Raw genomic sequence first — 20,541 nt, 5'->3', positions numbered from 1 at the left:
CATTTTTATTTTAAGTGTAAGATTAAAAGTTTCATAATTTTAATTTTTCCTTTCTTACAGTGTGACTGTTCCACAATGGAATGATATGATGTTGTCAATGTGTTTATTCTGTTCAGGCAAGTGCTATCCTTCCTGTAAATAATTAATCATCTCATATTTTTTTCAATAATATCTTAAGGTCCTTATCACATAATAATACAAGTTAATACAGATGCATGCTTTAACAATATCTAAAAATCCTTAAAATACATTCATTACAAGTTAAAAATAGCAGAAGAATTTCATAACTTTCACCAAAATATTGCAGTGCATTTAACAATACAGAACTCCCATCACAAACCACAATACAAGACAAAATATGTTGTCAAACATTACAAATGACCATAGGGAATAGTTTTCCTGGTATCGCATCACAATTTTTCTTCACATTTCTTAAAGACGGCTACAAAAAGTCTTTTGTGTAGCTGTTTTTAAAATAAGATTGTAAAGAACTTTATAGTCGAGAGCATTTCTGTGAACATAAATTGTTAATCAAATTTGGTTGGTAAAATTATTCCCTTGACCACTTAATGCTTTCTTTTTCAGCAATATTTTTATTTTACATTCATACACTATTGAACTGGATAATTTCATGGAAGCATTCAGAAAGGCAAACATCGCCCAAATTAAAGGTCAAGTCCACCTCAGAAAAATGTTGATTTGAATCAATAGAGACAAATCAGACAAGCACAATGCTGAAAATTTCATCAAAATCGGATGTAAAATAAGAAAGTTATGACATTTCAAAGTTTCGCTTATTTTCAACAAAATAGTTATATGAACGAGCCAGTTACATCCAAATGAGAGAGTTGATGTCACTCACTATTTCTTTTGTTTTTTATTGTTTGAATTATACAATATTTCAATTTTTACGAATTTGACAATTAGGACCTCCTTGCCGGAAGCACAAAATGTTAAAATAATGAAATTCCACGTGTTTAGGGAGGAATGAAACTTTACTTTACATGACAATGACGAGAAGATCAAAATATTTCATATAATAAAATACAAAAGAAATAGTGAGTGATGTCATCAACTCTCTCATTTGGATGTAACTGGCTCATTCATATAACTATTTTGTTGAAAATAAGCGAAACTTTAAAATGACATAACTTTCTTATTTTACATCCGATTTTGATGAAATTTTCAGTGTTGTGCTTGTTGAATTTTTCTCTTTTTATTCAAATCAGGTTTTTGTTGTGGTGGACTTGTCCCTTAAAAAAAAAAATCATGTCCTAACCCAAGTATGCCTTTCTTCTATTAAATACAGGTAAAAATTTGATAAGTGTAATAATGATGATACTGTTATTTTATTTTGGATTCTTTTCCATGGCAAAACATTTTTTTGTACATACAGTTGAGGCCAGAAGTTTACATACACCCAGGAAATTCAAAGAAAAGCTGACATCTGTCAAACGTCATATAATTTACTGTATCTTATAAAATATTTGTGCTATCATGACAAATTTGATATCAAATTAATGAGTATGTCATGCCCCTTCATCACATTGCTTTGTCACCAGGAGCTGAAAAATATTTAGGTGAAAATTTTTCCCCAAAAATCTTCATATTTTAGACAAATTAAAAATAAAATCTTGACAAAAACATTTCACATTTGTGCTAGTTACTTCTCAAAACAAACATTTCAGATTACACATTTTTGTTCAGTGGTGACATATCATGATAGAAAATGTAATATAAATCATAGATTTGACATTTATATATTTTATGAAACAATGTTTGAAAATAAAAAAACTAACAATAGAATACAATGGCATTAATATTACTCTTTTTCTTCAAAGAAAATTCCACCTGAAATATACTTTGATCTCTACGGTATTCCATTCATGTGGAAGAGCTCAATATGTTCTTTCATTTGATACCAAATTCTTCATGGTAGTATTTATATTTTTGAAGATATAGTAAATTTAATGATGTTTGGCAAGTGAACAAATTTCACTGAATTCCAAGGGTGTATGTAAACTTTCGGCCTCAACTGTATATTGCTGTACATGTAATTTTCATGTACAATGTACTGTATGCTAATAGAGGGATCATCAATTTTTCCGTAAACCGATATTGCAACATTCTGCACGTTATTGATTGGTCTGCATGATTTTCCCAGCAGTACCAGAGCATAATGCATGCTGTGCCAAAATCTGACAAATTCTCCATAGGCTTCCGTACACAATTTGCAGTGCGGCAACCATGCAATGCACAGTTTAAAATAATGAATCACTAAGAGGCCAATGTAGGAGGCAGCAGAACCAAAGGGACTGAGGTGGATTGAGCCCCTCCCCCAATTCTTTTCCTAGCAAACATGTTTTTTAAAAACGTAGAAAATTGTCATATTTAATTTTGCAAGCTGATCCCCTACTTTCAAAAATGTTTTGCAGCCCCTGATTTTATATTGGATGGTTCTTCTAAATCTTACAAGAAATATTCTGCTTGTTCTGGCCAATATTGCAAGTCATTAATTTGTGTAATATTATATTGGCCCTAACAATTGGAATATTTATATCTCATTCTGTGTCATCCAAATTAATACTATATTACTGAAATGTATGGCATAGCCACTTAGCATATATCTGAACAGATACACAAATTTATTTCCAAAATACCAAACTACCACATATAATCTTAGCATGTACATGTAGCAATAATAAGTAACCAAAAATACACTAGTAAGAATATCAAGAAAGACCAGAGAAATGCAATATACTGTACATGTATATAAAAAAAAAATCACAAAATAGACAACCGTTTAAAAAAAAGGTAAATAGTTAATACCGAGTTGAATACTTCTTTTGGTAAAATGATGGAAGAGATAAATCAATAATTTGGTCTGAGGAAATTAAAACATGAAGAATTGCATGAATCTAGTCTTGACAGTCAGCTGCACACGATGTGATTGAAGCATCATGCTGGAGCATGATTTTACACTTAGGCATCTTTCCACATTTAGGCATCTTCTTGGCACACTTGATAATGAAAACAAAACTCACTCAAGGTTTAAATGTTTAATACTGAAAAAATATTCCACAAGACATCATTTTCTTTACCATCTATAAATGCCATGTATGTACATGTATGCAAAGATTTGCACTGACCCCAGCTTCAAGAGATGCTAGGGGTAACATAAGGAGACACAATCAATATTTGAAAATAATTGTAATTCTAGTTGAACATGGTTTGTCATAAACATATGAAATAAAATCAAAATGTAAAATTTATCCCATCTTTTATGCAACAGAGACTAGGCCCTATTAGCTGTAACATAAAGCAATACATAACAATTGATATTCACAATTGATAAATTTTGTACATCTGTCATTTGCCACAGACTTTTGCATGTAAAATTAGATTTGATAATAAATTTGACAGTATTTTGTTTGTGTAACAGGGCCACAATACGCTTAGTATTTACAACTGATTGTAATAATTTGTAAATCAGTTACTTTAGACTTACAATAATAACTGATTATTAAAATTCAGTTGATATATAATGTAAAAGCACCAAGATAGGCTAATATAAACAATTGATCGATTAAACTGTTTGTAAATCATTTGTCTTAGGCTTATGGTCATACTTTATTTTAAAATTGATTGTATCTTTGATGTCACAGGGCACAGATATGCTACCTATACAGTTATCTCTGTGTCATTTATCACCAAGACGACCCAATACTGATAACATTTACATGGAGGAGAATCATATTTATCAGATAAATTCAAGTGAGCTAGATAAATTTTTGGAAACTAATAAATTTGAAAAAGTTATATGCGTGATGTGACACACCTGGGACTCAACATAACTGTTTAAATCGCAACACACCATATTGGTATAAAATCAAGGCATTCAAAATCATCATCAATGCCATTTGGTAATTTTAGAAAATACCATTTCGGAATGAAATTGAAAACTGGCCCAGGATGGCAACATTTGAAATGCTATGGTTTAAATAATTTCCATAGAATTTGTTTCATATTTTTGTCAAACATGACCATGTATGTTAATTGTTGTGTCTTCTTATCACATCATTCTGTGAGGTGGGCATACAAAGAATGAACATGGGCTACAAGAAAAGTAAAAGTAGGGATTTGGGTAAAACAGTTGAGGAGCAACGAGTCAGATCAAGTCAGCTTGGAATAAATTCTGAATGTGACTGAGATAATACTAATGATCTGACATTGAAGAATATTCAACAAAATAGAGTGACATAAAAAGGCAATATTTTGCATGCAGCAAACAATGAACTGTCAATCATTTGCAGAGAGACGGGTGTGACGTCGTAAATTATTCTTACTCTTCTTCGATCCAACACTGGGTCCTCTTGCCCGTCTGGCACTGGTTGATGACAAACAAGGGCTGTTGCCATGGTAATTCATCCTGCACTTGATGCAGAATTCAAACTGGCAGTGCATACTGGAGCAGGAAGCCTTCCTCGTTCTGGTTTCAATCCGAGCTGGTGATCCACATTTGCATTTCTCAAGCTTTTCCCCATGTTGCAGTTGTTTTCCAAGCTGAAAAGAGAAATGATTAGATAATAGAAAAATGTCATATCACAGATATATATACCGTACATAAGAGCATCACATTAAACAAAAGAACAGAGAGAAATCTACAAAGAGTTTTATCAAGTTCATTTCATCAACCCCTCCATGATCAATTTTTTCAAAACCCCTTTTCTAAAAGCACAAGGAAACAATTCTGCAAACTAAACAATGATTCAGAATTAAAAATTCTAGCTCAAATACAAGATTTTTAACAAATGAAAATTCTTTAAAAAGCCAAAGTTCTCTGACGTGCCACATATGGATGTACCAAAGACTGTGCAAACCAATATGCACGCTAACTTTTTGGAAAGAAACTTTTCAATTAAAGTCCTAGCTTTGCATGAAAAAAACCCCTAAAATTTATGAGAAATTGCCAAAGGTACATAGACACGAACATAGTTCACTCTGCCTAAAAACAAGCTGCATATAGGTTGAATTATCTCCAAAAAGGAAATACTTTTTCTTAGCCAGATTATGCAAGACATTAATAGTTGCACTTTGTATCCTCAGGCAGCTATCCAGCTATTATTACTGATTTTATTATCATTATATACTTCTCATGAGTTTCCATGTCAAACTGATTTCTTCGGCCCATTTAACTTGGGCAGAGTATTTGTAGTTTTACAACAGAATATTAGATTTACATTAGCAAACATATTTGACTTACTTCATAGAATTGATCAATTCGCGTCATTTTCATGGTTGGAGTACTTGAAGAGGTTGGTGTACCTAAGGTCTGCACAGAAGCCAAGGGTGTGCCTGGTCCTGTTACGACACGTCCTCTGTTTGGTAAGCCAGATGATGATGGAATATTCTCCTGTAAAGGGAAATGAATATGCTTTGATTTGAACTCTGACAGGTAAAACTGTAAGGGAGGACGTTAATGGATAGTTTAACGCATTTACAATATTAAAAATACACAAAATCATGACGTTAGTAATGGGACTTTAACATGCTTGTTTGCACACTGTATATGGAATCATCGATAACATGAAATGCCAATGTTTACTGTAATTTCACTATGCCTGTAAATATCCACAATTTCCAAAGGCAAAAATTGTTTCATTAGAAGTTGGAAAACAATGATGTTGACCTACAACAGCCAATATTCAATTTTACGAAAGTACATAGAATTATTTTATAATATGCTGTTCTATTTGACTCAATACCATTTTTCATTGTGGTTATATGTATTTTTGGCAATTTAAACTAAAAAACAATCTGCTTACCTTCCTTAATTGGAAATCATTTTCCTTTGCTTTGAGGTAGTGGTCCCTGATCTTTGCTGTAGGAGGATGCGACGAGCATATATGGCGCCATCTCGGGCTTACTGAAGAGAATCTGGGCAACAAGATGGAACAGTAACGATGCAAAAATTGTTAGCACATAGCAATTTATTATTTTATTGGATTAGTATTGGTCACTCACATCTCACATTGCCATGTTCTGTAAGTGGATATTGCTCATGGAATGATTAGTTGATATGTAATGGAATTGGTTATCATCATATGTCATTTTTCAGGAGTATCAAGATTAAATTTCATTTAGTTACCCAAAACAAAGAAACCAATGGGTGTCAAACTTGCACCCTCCCCCAAAAAAGAGAAATAAATAAATCCCCCAAAATAATATAGCTTTAACAGATCGGGAAGAATATTCATTCATTTTTAATTTTAAAGTGTATATCACTAGGTTTTAGTAGGTTATTGGATATTTTCTTGACAGAATGATAATACATTCCTTTCTTTGTCAATAACTTAAAAAGTCATTGTTACCATAATTATAGCCACCAAAGACAATAAATCATATACATACATAATGTACAGTATAAATGCCAGATAACCAATAGAAAAGAGATTTAATGAAGTCTCAGCCTGTCATCGAGTTAAGATAAAACACAAAAGCATAGTACTCCTGCAACCCTAGCAAGTTTGAGACGTATGTCTCTCAAAATCTTATAGTTGATTCTAGCTGACAAATTTTAAAGAAGTGCATCTATCATCAATTTATAGAACTTTGCATTTTGCAAGCAGGGCATATAAAACCATGAAATAAGAATGTACTACTTACAACACAAGGTCTTTTGGTTCCAAATAGGAGAAGATCTTTTCCACAACATGGGATGCTATACCATAAAGTTTGGATATAATGTCAAACTTCTCAAGCCAAGGGACAGCAAGGGTATTGATGATCCTGTACGAGGAATTGTTCTTTGAAGGAACATGTTCAGTTCTTGGAAATGGTAATCTGGTCACAGGGGTTTCGCTGAGTACCAAATCTGGAGTTTGACGGGTAGTATTCAGTGAACCATAGCCTGATTCAGGAGTTTCAGTCCTACTGGTAGCTAGCTCAACATGGATTTCAGTCTTGGCCTTTTCTATAACATGATCTTGCTGATTGGTTTGACTGTCACAATCTTCAAATTGCAAGACCCTTTTTGGCAAGGTGATGGCATTAGTTGCAGCTTGGTTAGATTCTTTGAGCTCTCTTTTCCTTACTTCATAGAGTCGTGAGTCTGTTGGGGCTTTATACCATCTTGTGCCAGAGTATGTCGTATTTGCTTTTTGTTGAGAGGATTTAAAGGGACAATAGCGATAGGAGGATGCACTCTTGATGCGTCGGATTGCCCGGTAGTTTTTGTGCCTTATTTTGCTAGGACTGCCTGCAATTGCTGCCCCTTTTGTTACTGCAGATTCATTTTCTCTTACATATTTATCAAAGGAAACCTCAGAATCATGCCTGTTCCAATGGGAGCGTTCATTATAAAATCTGGCATCTCTCGAGGAAACATCAAAAACATCGTCTGCAAAATCAGCTGACGACAGGAAAGAATCATCTGCAAAAAGGCATGAGGAATTGTCTGAGTCAGACTTGAAAGGGGATATTGGGGAATCTGAACAGAGTTTAGCCAGCTCTTCAGACATTGGTGGCTTTCGTCCCAAATAGTTTGGACTACACATTGGAACTCGACCGAATGCAAGAGGAGAAATATCTCTATCATGTCTATGTCCAGCTGATTCAGTCTGATCCCATCCCTTCGTAGAACTTGGTCTAGGGCCTGGCGTAGACCTGAAGTGCTTCATCCTTTCTAGCTTCTTTTTCATGCTATCCAAGCTTGATCTTGTTGAAATGTCTGGAACCAGAAAGTTACTTTCACCTGGCTGCCCTGCTTGATCTGTCTCATCATTGACAAGCTCCATTGCCATATCAATCTTTTCTCCAGAAAAACCTGATGTAGTTCTCTGTTGAGTTGGATCTTGTCTAAGCTTCAGCTGAGAAAATCTAAAGTGAAGCATATTCACAAAGTTTGCTCACTACATCTTCAAACATCAGTTCAGACTGCAATATTCAACCCTGTTGATAAAAAATGAAAACAAAAATGATTGAAAAAAAAATCAACTAGGGGAATGCCCATGCCAAGGTAGTATCGCCTGCATTGCGTATTTAAACAAGAGTTGCATTTTTTTTTTATGACAACACAGATCTAGATTCTCTCTTTCTCTTATTTTTATTTGTTCATTTCTCCTTTTAATAACAATCAGGGTTTACATTTATTACTCGGCCATGGACTGTCTGGACACCCTATTGACTGCAACACTGAATGCTGAATATAAAGACCCGGACAAGTCCACCCCAACAAAAATTTGATTTGAATAAAAAGAAAAATCCAACAAGCATAAACACTGAAAAATTCATCAAAATTGGATGTAAAAAAAAAAAAAGTTATGACATTTTAAAGTTTCACTTAATTCCAAAAAGTTATATGCACGTCCTGGTCAGTATGCACACTGATGACATCATCCACTCACTATTTCTTTTGTATTTTAATATCATATAGAATATGAAATATTCAAATTTTCTCCTAATTGTCAAGTGAAACAACGAATATTCTAATCTTGCTTTCTAATGTTCTTCACCCACGTTACACGACGCAATCGTCTGTATCATGGGTGAAGAACAATAGAAAACAAGATGGCGGCGTAAACATCGGGCAATTCTCCTCCTTCTTTTCATGATATTTTTCTCATTTTTAAAATGAATTCTTGTCTAAAGATAAAATTCATAGCGTAGAAATGTCGGAAATGAAGTTGTATCCCATGTACATGATTTAGGGCTAGATCTTTTTGAGAGAAAGTAGAAATCTCGGGGTTTTTCTGGTGGTACACACATGTATAGAATAGAAGACCTGGCTTCGTATGATTGAGAGTAAACTTACGTCAGTAAATGATTTTTACTCTCTAGAAGCCTCCTGGCTAGGCCCACAATCATAACTATGTATTACCTTGTATTACATAGATAGATGATAGATAGATAGACAAAATGGTTTATTAAAAGATCATCGCAGCCAAAGGCCGAATTGTGATCAATTTTACAAACATGCAAGTTACATATAAAGTTCTCATACAAAGTATCTTAATATTTTCTTAAAATGATACACGAACCTATTATGTATACTATGTGATCTTAAATAAGAAAAAAAGTCAGTGGAAAAAAGAATGCAGTAGGTAGGTGAGCGAAAAGCATTACGAAACTTTGTGTTTAAAAATGGATCTCATCTGACACACCAATTTCAAATTCCAAGCTACTTTCACTCGCCCCCCCCATATCAAAAAGGAATGGTTATCCTTAAGTAAACAACCACAGACTCTCCCAGATAATCCACCTTCCCCAAGGAGAAGTGACCTTCATAAGGCCTGGCAGAGAGAGAGAGAGAGAGAGGGTGATTTTTTTAAACTTATTGTTATTTCGGCAATTGTGGGTCATTTTGCATCGTTCAAAATTTCATGTCGATCTTCATCTAAATTCCGAATCGTTTTTAGATATGCTAATGTCCTAAAACAAATAGAATACAAATTCATTCTTTCAAGATTAATGTCAGCCAGGAAGCTCTGAAGAGTTTTTTTTATACTATTACGTAACAAGGACAGCTGCAATCCCACTCCATGCTGTTCATCAGCCTGTTGTGGTGGCAGGCATCGGTGTTATCGGCTCTTATCAGCAGCAGCAGTCACTAAATCGACCCCACCCCAGTTTAAACGCGAGAAATGCAACTTTCCCAAAAAACTGAAATTGGGGTGTCAATACCCCACTTGAGATCCCATTGACTAACACGCAAGGCATTATCAGCAGTCAGATGAACCCCACCCCAGTTTAAACGAGAGCTCTCCCAAAATCTGAAATTGGGGTTTCCAGAGATGCCAAGTTCAAAGACCAGCTATGCGTGAGATTTTCTGTGAATCTGAGTGAGATCAGACATTGTGTACCGGTACAATGTATATGGGGATAGGTTGTGATAGTTGCGTGAGACAGAGATTTGAGGGGATGAACAAGAGTCCAAATTGCTTGAGTCTCACGCATAATGCATGAGACTTGGTAACTCTGGGTTTCAAATACCCCACCTGAGGTCCCATTGACACAGCATGCAAGGCAATGGAGTTCCTGTGTTTATATAAGCTGGTGGGGTATTTTTTAAACACAGGATTCGCGTAATGAGAAAGAAGGAAACTAGAAAAATATAAATGAAAGTTGTGAAGGTGTAAGGCCTAAGGGAATAAATGGAGAGAATGGAAAAGAGAGGAGACAGAAAAGGGAGGAGAAACCAGGAGGAAAAGAACAGATCACGTCCATCACATCTTAACATGTACACACCATATCTGATCGCAGATGGTATACAGTAATTTGTAGTAAGATTTAAATAAAAAATAAACATTAAAAACCTTCAATATATTAACATAGTAAAAAGGTAAAATGATAACAAACGATATTATTTAACTGTGGAATCTGTGAAATTAGATTGATTACATGTTATTTAAAAGATTAACAAAGTATGGAAGAGAACTACATTGGAAATGTTTACTTAGTTTTGCATTTATATTTATATTATACATGTACCGGTACCTGGTATTGTTATGCTACATGCATTTTTTGTATTGCTTGGAATGCCATGGTATTTTAACTATTTAGATCTATTAACGTTAGACTTTAATATGGTACACAAAAATAATCACCTGTCCGGTGCATATTATTACTACCGTCCTGCATGCACTGCATCACCACATCAAGATCCAGACTCAGCCTCACCATCCAGTCAATCCAAATCGACGGGTGACTTCATTATCAGTTGGGGATTGCGTTTATGTTGCTCATACGACTGAGCTGAGCTAGCTAGCTGAGATTCTGTTCCACTTCTATACCACTTCCAGAGACTTGAATCCGGCTTGACTCGAATTCACTAACTTTATACTGGTTGAAGCTGTTAGCTGGCCCATTTAAACGGCATCTGTTTATGTTCTTTAAGTTCTCGACTCAGTCCATAGCCTAGGCATATTCCACAACAAATTCGTGATCGGCGCGGAGTACGAATACGTATCGCTTTTATTATCGCGCGCCCTTCAAAATTGGCGCGCCGCGGCGATCGATCTAGCTAGCTAGATAGATGGCGCGCTGACACTTTGTCTTGGCTAGCTAGCTAGCTCGACAAATACAAGGCTCGAGCAGAACCATTTATTTTAATAATGAAACGATCCCCTTTTCATGACATCGCGATTTGCTAAAAATATATTAACCCATATAGTTCATAATTACAAAAGTGCTTAAAATTTCCAGTTTTCAGGAATTAGTATCAACTAATTTCACACTGTCATTAGGCTTTTTAGATTAATAAATATATAAAAAAAACTTGTTCATGAGTTCCTGATAATTGAATTGTCCTTTTTTTCAGAATGGAATATCTCGCACTTAGGAAGAGGAATAGAAGAAATATGATTACAAAATGTCCTTAGAATTTCAAAATAAAAATATTAGCTTGCTCTTCGCGCTCACATCATTTATTAGGAACAATCATAATATCCACTTCACAATTTTCCTGCATATTGCATGAATTAGTGCTTAAATTCACCCTTTATCGCGCTTCACGATCACATATTGATATCATATTTAGAATGCCCAGATAATATAGGTATAAATCTTAAAGCACACGCACATTCTTTATTCAAAACATGCTTAAATTATCGAGTTTCAGACTAAAATTTTCTACTAGCGCTTCGCGCTCACATTATTGATTTAGGATACCAAATTACCCATTCTTTTCATGATTTACACACATGAATAGATAGAGTGACCCGTCTGTATCTCTTTTTTCCGCTCATGTTTCGCGCTCGCATTGTTTAGCTAAATGCCCATCCTGCCCATTTTACAAAATACGCGAATATCAATTTTTTAGGTTGGAATTTCCAAATAAAATTCAGCTCGATTTATTTGATTATTGAATATTTGTCGCTTTGTGACTAACAACAAACAGTCCTCAACAGGTCCCTTTTCGATACGCATTTTGTTCAGTATCACAAACATTGCCCAGAATGTTCGATTTTCAGAACAAGGTATACTTGACATTAAAAAAAAAAAAAAAAGATCGCGCTCGCACTATTTAAATATGGCTTATGAGATTACTATGTTTTATAAGAAATAAGCAAAGAAGTGACTATTACGAAGAAAAGCAGAAATCTTTGAGTGGCAGATCGGGGAAAATATGGGTGAAATTTGTTTTGCCCCCTCCCTCGGTATTGGCGAAAGCTGGATCCGTCCCTGAATTTAGGCCTATACTTCAGCACCTCCACCCCAAAATCGTTCCCAGGACCCTGTCCTGAACCACTCCAATGCCTTCCCTCTAACTCCATAATGACCCAGTTTATGAAGGAGAATTTTATGATTTATAGTGTAAGGCCTTGGAAAAGTCCAGGCAAAACCGACAGTATAATAATGTCAACTATTATCGTTGGAAGTGGTGACTTTACAATTGCTTGGGAAGTACACTGAAAAGATAACTTTGTCACAAGGCCCGATTAATTCGTCAATCGGGGTAAAATAATTTGTTTTGCGACATAACTGTGAAATGACAAACTCATGGTAGTAACATAACAAATTGATCGAGCACTATTACAAAGTTTCAACTGGTGTTGACAAAAACAAACTTGCGCATGACTGATTTATTTGCGTGACGACTCTACACAACCGTATTTGACAAATCCTCTTCGCGGTCAATGTAGAAATGACAAGTTAAAGTCGGCCATAACGAATTATATTACAAATTATTTGCTGAAAAACAAATCAATTTGTTGAGGCAAAATGCATGACAAATTTAGCTCCTGAAGACAGTTCGGGACACCCCGCACATAATCAGCGTCTTCGAATCACTCGCCGGTCGCCGTGATTTTGCTGCGAAGCAAGGCTTGGGTAGATCGTAAAAGGTAAACTTTTATACTAAAAAAATAAATTAAATGATTAATTAATGCATTTGATTGTAGTATATTACTGTGGAGATAACTATTGTATGAAATTCTATAATAGTGAAGTGTTTTTCACCGAAATATTAGTAAATTGAGTATGCATACCTGCATGCTCACGGCTACCTCGAGCGAAGTTCGTGCAGACTTCACTACCGGTACTACACTCCCGTCTCCACCTACCCGAAAGTACCGGTACGTGGAGTGTAGTGTACCGGTAGTGAAGTGGAGTGAAACCTGCACGAACTTCGCTCGAGGTAGCACACGGCGGGACGGGCATCCCATGCACAATGACAATACAATGTAGGCCTAAGCTTATAAAATGCGATTGACTCCAACAATGTCGAATGCGTGTACAATGTATACCGTACTGTGTGTGTCTTGCCTGGTCTTGACCGAGTGTCCTGTACTCACGTACGTGTAGACTATCTAGGCTAGTTTCACCAGTCTAGTAATACGAGGTAGGCCTAGGCCTTTTTAGGGCCTAACTTACATGTTTTATGTTAAACTTAGACAATCGTTATGTTTCGAAAAAAGTAGGCCTATTATGGGACTAGGCCTAAGTAAATGTAATATCATAGGCTAGGCCCTACTTGTTATCAGTCAATATTTGTACTCAAATTCAATAAGTAGCAATAAGGAGAGACCTGTCTGGACTGCAGACTGTTTGCTACACTCATGTCTCATGACAGTCAATAGTGTTGGCCCAGGCCTAACTTACTGACTACCATATGATTGCCAGGCCCTTTGACATGGCCTTGGCCTACATGTATCTACAAATTAATCCGACTTTGCACATTCCTATGCCCCACCGACGTCATTACGGGGGCAATTTACACATAAACTAGCATAGTTCGCTTAGATTTCGATTTGCGATGTTCACTGTCGCAAGCCACATGAACCCTACCAAAGATGGTAGGGTTTATGATTACAATTTTATAAAATTAATGCCTGAAGTAGTCTAAACAAGATCTGTACAGGAGTGTGTTTGTGGTTATAAGCTAGCTGATTTACAGGCTGAAGCTGTATCTTTCTTGTCAGTAAAATTATAAATCCAATCAGCCTGTCACTATAAACACCAATAAGTTAACATGTTCAACAACACCAGCATTAATCTAGTGAACAGGGGTCATGATGTTTTTCATATTTTCAGTTTCTTGCAGAGTTTCGCAGGATTCATGGTGAGGACCTAATCACACTGTTCAACCAAGGACTACAAAGACTGGCAGAACCCCTTTCTGGACTTCACAAAGATAGATGCAAATGAGCCAAGAAAGATGTGACAGTTTACTTCCCGGAAGCTAAGAAGGTATTCTGTTATTCAGATTTTTTTAATTTGTAACATCACAAATTAAAACCCCAAATTGTTATACAATGGAAAAATAATTTGTAACATTATTCTCTTATTATACAATGGATAATTATCTCTTCATTCCAGGGTGCCACACATGACAAAAGGAAACTGTAAATACACTTTAAGAATTGAAGTTCGAACCCCTTCAGGCAACCAACTTTATGCTGACAAAGGCATGCAACCATTTTACACTCGCACTTGGCCTAGTCACTTGATGTAAAATGGATGTGTAATATCAATGTCCAACAATTCATGAGTTTGTCTCTTATGCCTGCCTAAAAGTGTTTAACTCCTGTCCATTTGTGGTCATTTTTTAAGCCGACATTCTGAGATAATTCTTCATTGAATTTGTTTTTTTTTCTTTTCTATCTTTCAATAATTTGAGCATTAATAGACAGCTGTTAGTTATGAAGCATGTTGGTATTTAAATTTAGAATCGTTGGCAGGGCCAGAATTTGGTGCGAATTGATTCGCTGATAGGTTCTTGTAGACAACTTTATGTGTGAATCAAACTTGATTCTTGCAAGCTGGTATCATGAGAATGAAGGCAGGAAGCTATTCATTAGTTTTGAGCAAAATTACAGCTCAGAACTTCAGTCCCTTCAATTCATTCATGATCTTAAGATTGCGGTGGTAACGTGGTGGTATAATCAATGTTGGATTCCAACTTGCAGAATACAAGCTTCTGTTTTGATTTAAAAACATGGTGCATTTTTAAATTATTGACATTTCTTAATCTGATTCCAGAAATTGCCATACAGATTCTACCAACCTTTTTCAAGGAAGACCTGGTGATATATTCATCTCAAGTGACAAGGTATGGTACCGCATAACCAGTTAGAAGTAATTTTACAACATTGACATAGACTAGATTATAAGTTTCATAAAGCCAAAACCTAAGAATCATATTTTAGCATTCTTTTGCACTCCGCTCTACAAATTTAGGCTGCTGAGCCAACTGGTGGGTTGTGTTTATGACAAAGTACACTGGTATTATGTGATCAGGTACTTAAGATTTACATGCATGCTATGTGTGATGTGTGATAACACAACATTCCAGTCAGCCCACTAGCATGCAGTTGCAAATTACAGCACCAAACAAAGCTGAATACATTCTGAGTGGTGGAATTTTGTTAGTTTTGCATTCTATCAGAGTGATTTATTTGCCAAAAATATTGTTACATCTTATTAATGTTATTTGAATAATAATTGAAAGAGAAATATTTCAATCCAAGTAGGGTGAAAAATATTGTGTGTTGCTTGCTAAGAAATCTTATCGTTTTTGACTCCGCCTGCCCATCCATTGTCCCATAATGGTGGGCCAAGTTTCTTCAAAAAACAAACATATTTCTTGTTGAGAAGCTAAACCACATGCATTGAATAAGAAACCCTTGTTATTGTTTTTCATTGACAGGTTGATACGAAGCCCATGTACATACGTGTATCCTGCAATCAAGAGGAATCATATGAGCTTGTTCTGGAGGAGCAAAGAGTCTGTCAAGTCCAGGATAAAGTGCATGCATTGGCTTGTTAAGTAGCTGGTTTTTATTTTTCATTCAGCCTATGGCTGTGAGCCATCAGTCATGAAAATTCGTGAGTTTTGCCAACTTGGAATTCTTCAGGTGAAAGATGCATGTTGATAAATGATCCTGTTGATAAATCTGTTATCAACCTTCTGAACATGTTGAAGAAGAAAGTGCCCTCCAAACAAGGGAAGTAACTGAAGTCCGGCTGAAGTCATGGAACAGCTGTTTTTAAGTTACAGAGCATGTCCTTTAGGTTAAAATTGTTACAAGTTTAAAGATTGTAAGTACATGTATGTACAGTTGTATTGATAAATTGTGATTTTTTGAAAGAGATTTGAAAAAGAAAGTTTAAAGTCACATTCAGAGCACAGTAGATGGAGATGGCTCACACACTTGATGAAGCATATTCTATGGAAGCTCAAAAGTGCCACCGAGATGTTGAGAAGTCGACATCATGGTAGCAAAAGATCAAATGACGAGATCCTGGATCTCATCATGTCCACATCTTTCAGAAGAGATGATCAGCAGACAAGATCCCAGATCTCATCATGTCGACATCTTTTAGAAGAGATGATCAGATGACATGATCATGAATCGAAGATCTTGTCATCTGATCATCTCTTCTAAAGGATTTCGACATGACGAGATCGGGATCTTGTCATCTGTTCATCTCTCCTACAAGATGTCGACATGACGAGATCCGGGACCTTGTTATCTGATCATCTCTTCTACAAGATGTTGACATGACGAGATCTATCTCGTCATGTCTACATCCAGTGGAAGAGATGATTAGGTGTCATGATCTCGTAACTCGTCATATCTACATCTTGTAGGAGAGATGATCAGATGACAAGATCCGGATCTCGTCATGTCGACATCCTTTAGATGTCGACATGTCAACATGATGAGAACCTGGATCTTGTCATCTGATCATCTCTTCTAAAAGATGTCGACATGATGAGATCAGGGATCTCGTCATCTGATCTTTTGCTATCATGATGTCGACTTCCCAAGATAATTATCACATCTCGGTGCCACTTTTAAGCTTCCATAATATTCACACTTCATCTACTCACAGGAAAATCTGAATATCTCAAGAGCTCCATTCCTGAGAAAACATAGTGCAAGGTCTTGTATCTTCTTTAGAATATGTGGGAACTTCTGTACACATAATCAATGTTGACTCTCAAATCTCCTGTACAGAGAATCCTTGTACAATTGCCGAGGTTGGCCTGATGGACGATGCCAAAGTGTAGCTTGCGAGCTTTTGAATATATTGTGAGGTAGCCTCACCAACTGCATAAGGATTCTCTCATATCAACCTGTATCGGTTCAAGAAATGCCTTGTTTATGTTATTGCAACAGCTGAATGCAAAATTGTTTTTGAAAATATGCTTGTAACAAAAGAAAAGAAAAAATAGTATTGTGAACGAGTCAAACAAAAGGACAATATTTTAAAACTTGATTGGACATTAGTTTTGGTCTCGACGTAAATGTGTTTTCTACAATGTGCAGTAGTTGTACATACCTGCCAACTATTCAGATTTTTGAGCTTTCAAACTAAAAATTCTGGATAGTTCAGATTTTTGAAATTCTTCATGATGGTTAATTCAATCTTAAAGTTCAAAGATTTTATATATAAATTAATTGGAAAAAATCACCCATCTTTTCAATTTGGTGATTTTATACTATCAATGTTGGCAGTTTTGGACTGGCATTGTGTATAGCTAAAATGTTTTGCTCTCTGAATGTGAAATGGGAAGTGGCAAGTGGGCTCTCAATTTCTTGAGTAAATCATGGAAAAAAGTGAGAACCCTCTTTCAAGGAAGGAAGAACAAAAACAGTAAATACAGTTCCAAAAAGACTGAAACACTAAAGAGGAATTTTCATTCTTTAATGGCTTTGGATCAGGGAAATTTCTTTTTTTTTTAAAGTTGTCCAACATTTTATTGTTCTTTTGGAATGATTTTCAACTCTTAATGGAAAGTATTTTGATTCGTCAGGTTTGTAATAAATCATCAAATTTGTTTTTTTTGACAAAAATCAAATGGTTTTGTCAAGCAAAAACAACAAATTTGATATTTTGATATTATTGAATTTGATGCAATTGTTGCATGGTACTGGTAACTGCATTTGATGTCAGGAAGTTAATGCCAGGGGCATATGCAGGATTTTTTTTTGGGGGGGGTGGAGAAGTTTTGGAAAGTGGACTTTTGCTAAATTTTCCTGAAATATACATTTATTTTTAATCATCGACCAAAAAAAGCTAAGGGGGGCGGCAATTTGACAACCCAATTTTCTTTTTCAAACGTAAAAAAAGGGCGATTTATTAAACGCAGATGCACAAAAGTAGACCTTTCGCATTTTGCGAACGCAAACCCGCACCCCCTGCAATGCATATGCCCCAGGTTAATGCAAAGTATTTTTACATTTTTAGTGAGTTTAATGTAGGCCCTAATTGTTCCAACTGAATTTGTTGCAATTGTTATACAGTAGTGGTAACTGAAAAGAATTTGTTGTCAGGACGAAGATTGCTTGTTGCTCTTAAGAATATATCAAGGAGTTCCAGCTAATCTCCTTCGCAGCCTGCTTACTGTGACAGCAGTAGTCTCAGTATGAGACTGCGAAGGAGATTTGCTAAAACTCTATCTTTATTTAAATGCAGAGTATTTTGACATTGCTAGAGAATTTAATGTAGGCCCTAATTGTAACTGAATTTGTTGCGATTGTTATACAGTAGTGGTAACTAATAAAAATAATTTGTTGTTGGAATGAAGATTGTTTGTTGCTCTTAAGGATATATAGGAGTTTTGGTTTATCTCCTTTGCAGCCTGCTTGAAAATCATACTGTGACGGCAGAAATCTCAATCAGGCTGCTAAGGAGAAAAGCCAAAACTTCTCTATATCCCTAATGCAGAGTATATTGACATTGTAGTGAATTTGATGTACATGTAGGCTAGGTTTGTAACCGAATTTGTTGCAATGGTTATAACGAATTTTTTGTCAGGATGAAGATTGTTGCTCTTATAGGAGTTATAGCTAATCTCCTTCGCAGTCTGCTTGACACTCATACTGTGATAGCAGAATTATCAGTCAGACTGCAAAGGAGATTAACATCCTTAATGCAGAGTATTTTGACTTTGCAGTGAATTTTAGTAAATATTTTATAAAATGTTACTTGCTGGCAAGTGTTGACTGGATTTGATGTATTTTTAATTTGTCTCCTCAGGAATTTCGAGGTTCTATTAAAACTTACAAAAATATTAACTATATCTGTATTTGTTTGTTTATCACAGGTGTGCTTTCTGACTATTACATGACAAATTAACGTCAAAATGCATTACAAATTGATGATGTAAAAAACAAAATTAAAAAATGAGAATGAGGAATTAAAATGTTGCAATGACAAACTTTGAAAAAGGTTTGTCAAATTAGACCACTTTTCATGACAAATTAAAATTCGTCATGTTATGGTGCATGACAAATCTATAATGACAAATCTTTGGCATGACAAATTTATTAATTTGTTAAATTAAACCACAGTAATGACGAATTTATATTTGTCAATTGACAAAGTTATCTTTTCAGTGTACTGTGGTTTTCATGGCATCCAAGTTGGAAGTTTGAAAAAAATGTTGTGTAATTTGTTGTTCATGGTATGGACAATTTTTATAGAATTTTAGATAATCAGGTAGGACATTGGACGATAGTTGGAAACAAGTTGACTATCAGATTTTTTGAACAGTGGGATGACTTTGGAGATTTTCTCTTTATTAGGGACCCGTCCAGTGCTAATAAGAGAGATATTAAAGATAATTATGTACCAATGGCGAAGGCTGTAATTTTAGTAGAAAGTAATTCGGCTAAATCTTTTTAAAATTATACGTAGGAGAACAATAAAATAGATTACAAAATGGGGACTTTGTATATATAATGATGAAGCCATATCTTTATTTATTATCCCCTGGAAAGTTTACCATCTCAGGCCCGCCCCCCTCCCACTCCGGGGTCGGAGGAACTGCATGTGCGTTATCAAAATGTCTGGTAAAGGAGTAAAAAAGGGATGTATTTGACTTTTCATCCGGAGATTTCTTTAAAAAGGGATGTTTTTTTCCCACTCTCTTATTGGACACCTGATAAATTTAAAAATCTTTCCTAAGGTCTCAGGTATGTAGGGTTTCCACAAATTGGAGGACAAACAATAAAAACCTGTTCATCACATTGGTGGATCCATGCTGGGGGACCCGAGGGACCGCCCCCCCCCCTCCCGGCGGAGCAAAAAGAAAAAAAAAAAGAGGAAAAGAAGGGAAAAGGTAAGAGGAGGAAGACGAACGAATAAATTAAGACGAGGGGAAGACTTGGAGAATAATTTTAAAAATCTTCCATGTCACTTTATAAAATTTTCGCTCGTGCTTCGCGCTCGAATTGCCTTTTAGGTGATTTACATATCTTGCCCAATATGGAGCTTAAATAACCAAATTTTAAACAAAACATATTACAGCTCGGAAATCGAACTTTCATTATTTTGTTTGATTCGAATTGAATTTTAAAAAGTGCTCTGTAAAAAAATTCTGGTTTATGGTCTGAATATTGCAATTTTCTGCTCGCGCTGCGCACTCGCAAAATTCACTTTGTCAGGTACCTATTTTCTTGTTTTCCATAAAGTTATCAAAATATCCCTATTCAAGTCACATTGTCAAAACGTATCAGCTATAGCACTGCACGCTCGCATTTTTATTGGTGAGTTATGTACATGTATATATCTATATGTTTTAAAACAAAC

The 20,541-nt window shown here is 35.5% G+C and overlaps 1 protein-coding gene and 1 long non-coding RNA gene across 2 annotated transcripts; one reads left to right on the top strand and one right to left on the bottom strand.

The window, feature by feature from the left end:
* Window positions 1–2,040: 2,040 nt before the first annotated feature.
* LOC121425614 lies at window positions 2,041–10,939 on the bottom strand. Its single transcript, XM_041621739.1, has 5 exons — window positions 10,605–10,939; window positions 6,667–7,950; window positions 5,826–5,937; window positions 5,264–5,413; window positions 2,041–4,563 (listed from the first exon to the last, which is right to left on the bottom strand). Exons 2-5 carry the CDS (start codon window positions 7,890–7,892, stop codon window positions 4,300–4,302), a joined length of 1,752 nt encoding a protein of 583 aa, XP_041477673.1. The 5' UTR covers window positions 7,893–7,950; window positions 10,605–10,939; the 3' UTR covers window positions 2,041–4,299.
* Window positions 10,940–12,660: 1,721 nt separating this feature from the next.
* Window positions 12,661–15,864, top strand: LOC121425609. The gene is made up of 4 exons (XR_005971509.1): window positions 12,661–12,842; window positions 14,032–14,187; window positions 14,980–15,049; window positions 15,647–15,864. It is a non-coding gene; the product is annotated as an uncharacterized LOC121425609 (long non-coding RNA).
* The last annotated feature ends 4,677 nt before the right edge of the window (window positions 15,865–20,541 follow it).

The sequence above is a fragment of the Lytechinus variegatus genome, chromosome 1 (assembly GCF_018143015.1).
Source record: "Lytechinus variegatus isolate NC3 chromosome 1, Lvar_3.0, whole genome shotgun sequence".
NCBI lineage: Eukaryota > Metazoa > Echinodermata > Echinoidea > Temnopleuroida > Toxopneustidae > Lytechinus > Lytechinus variegatus.
Note: the sequence above shows the minus strand (reverse complement) of the source record. Positions and strands in the feature narration are given on the sequence as shown.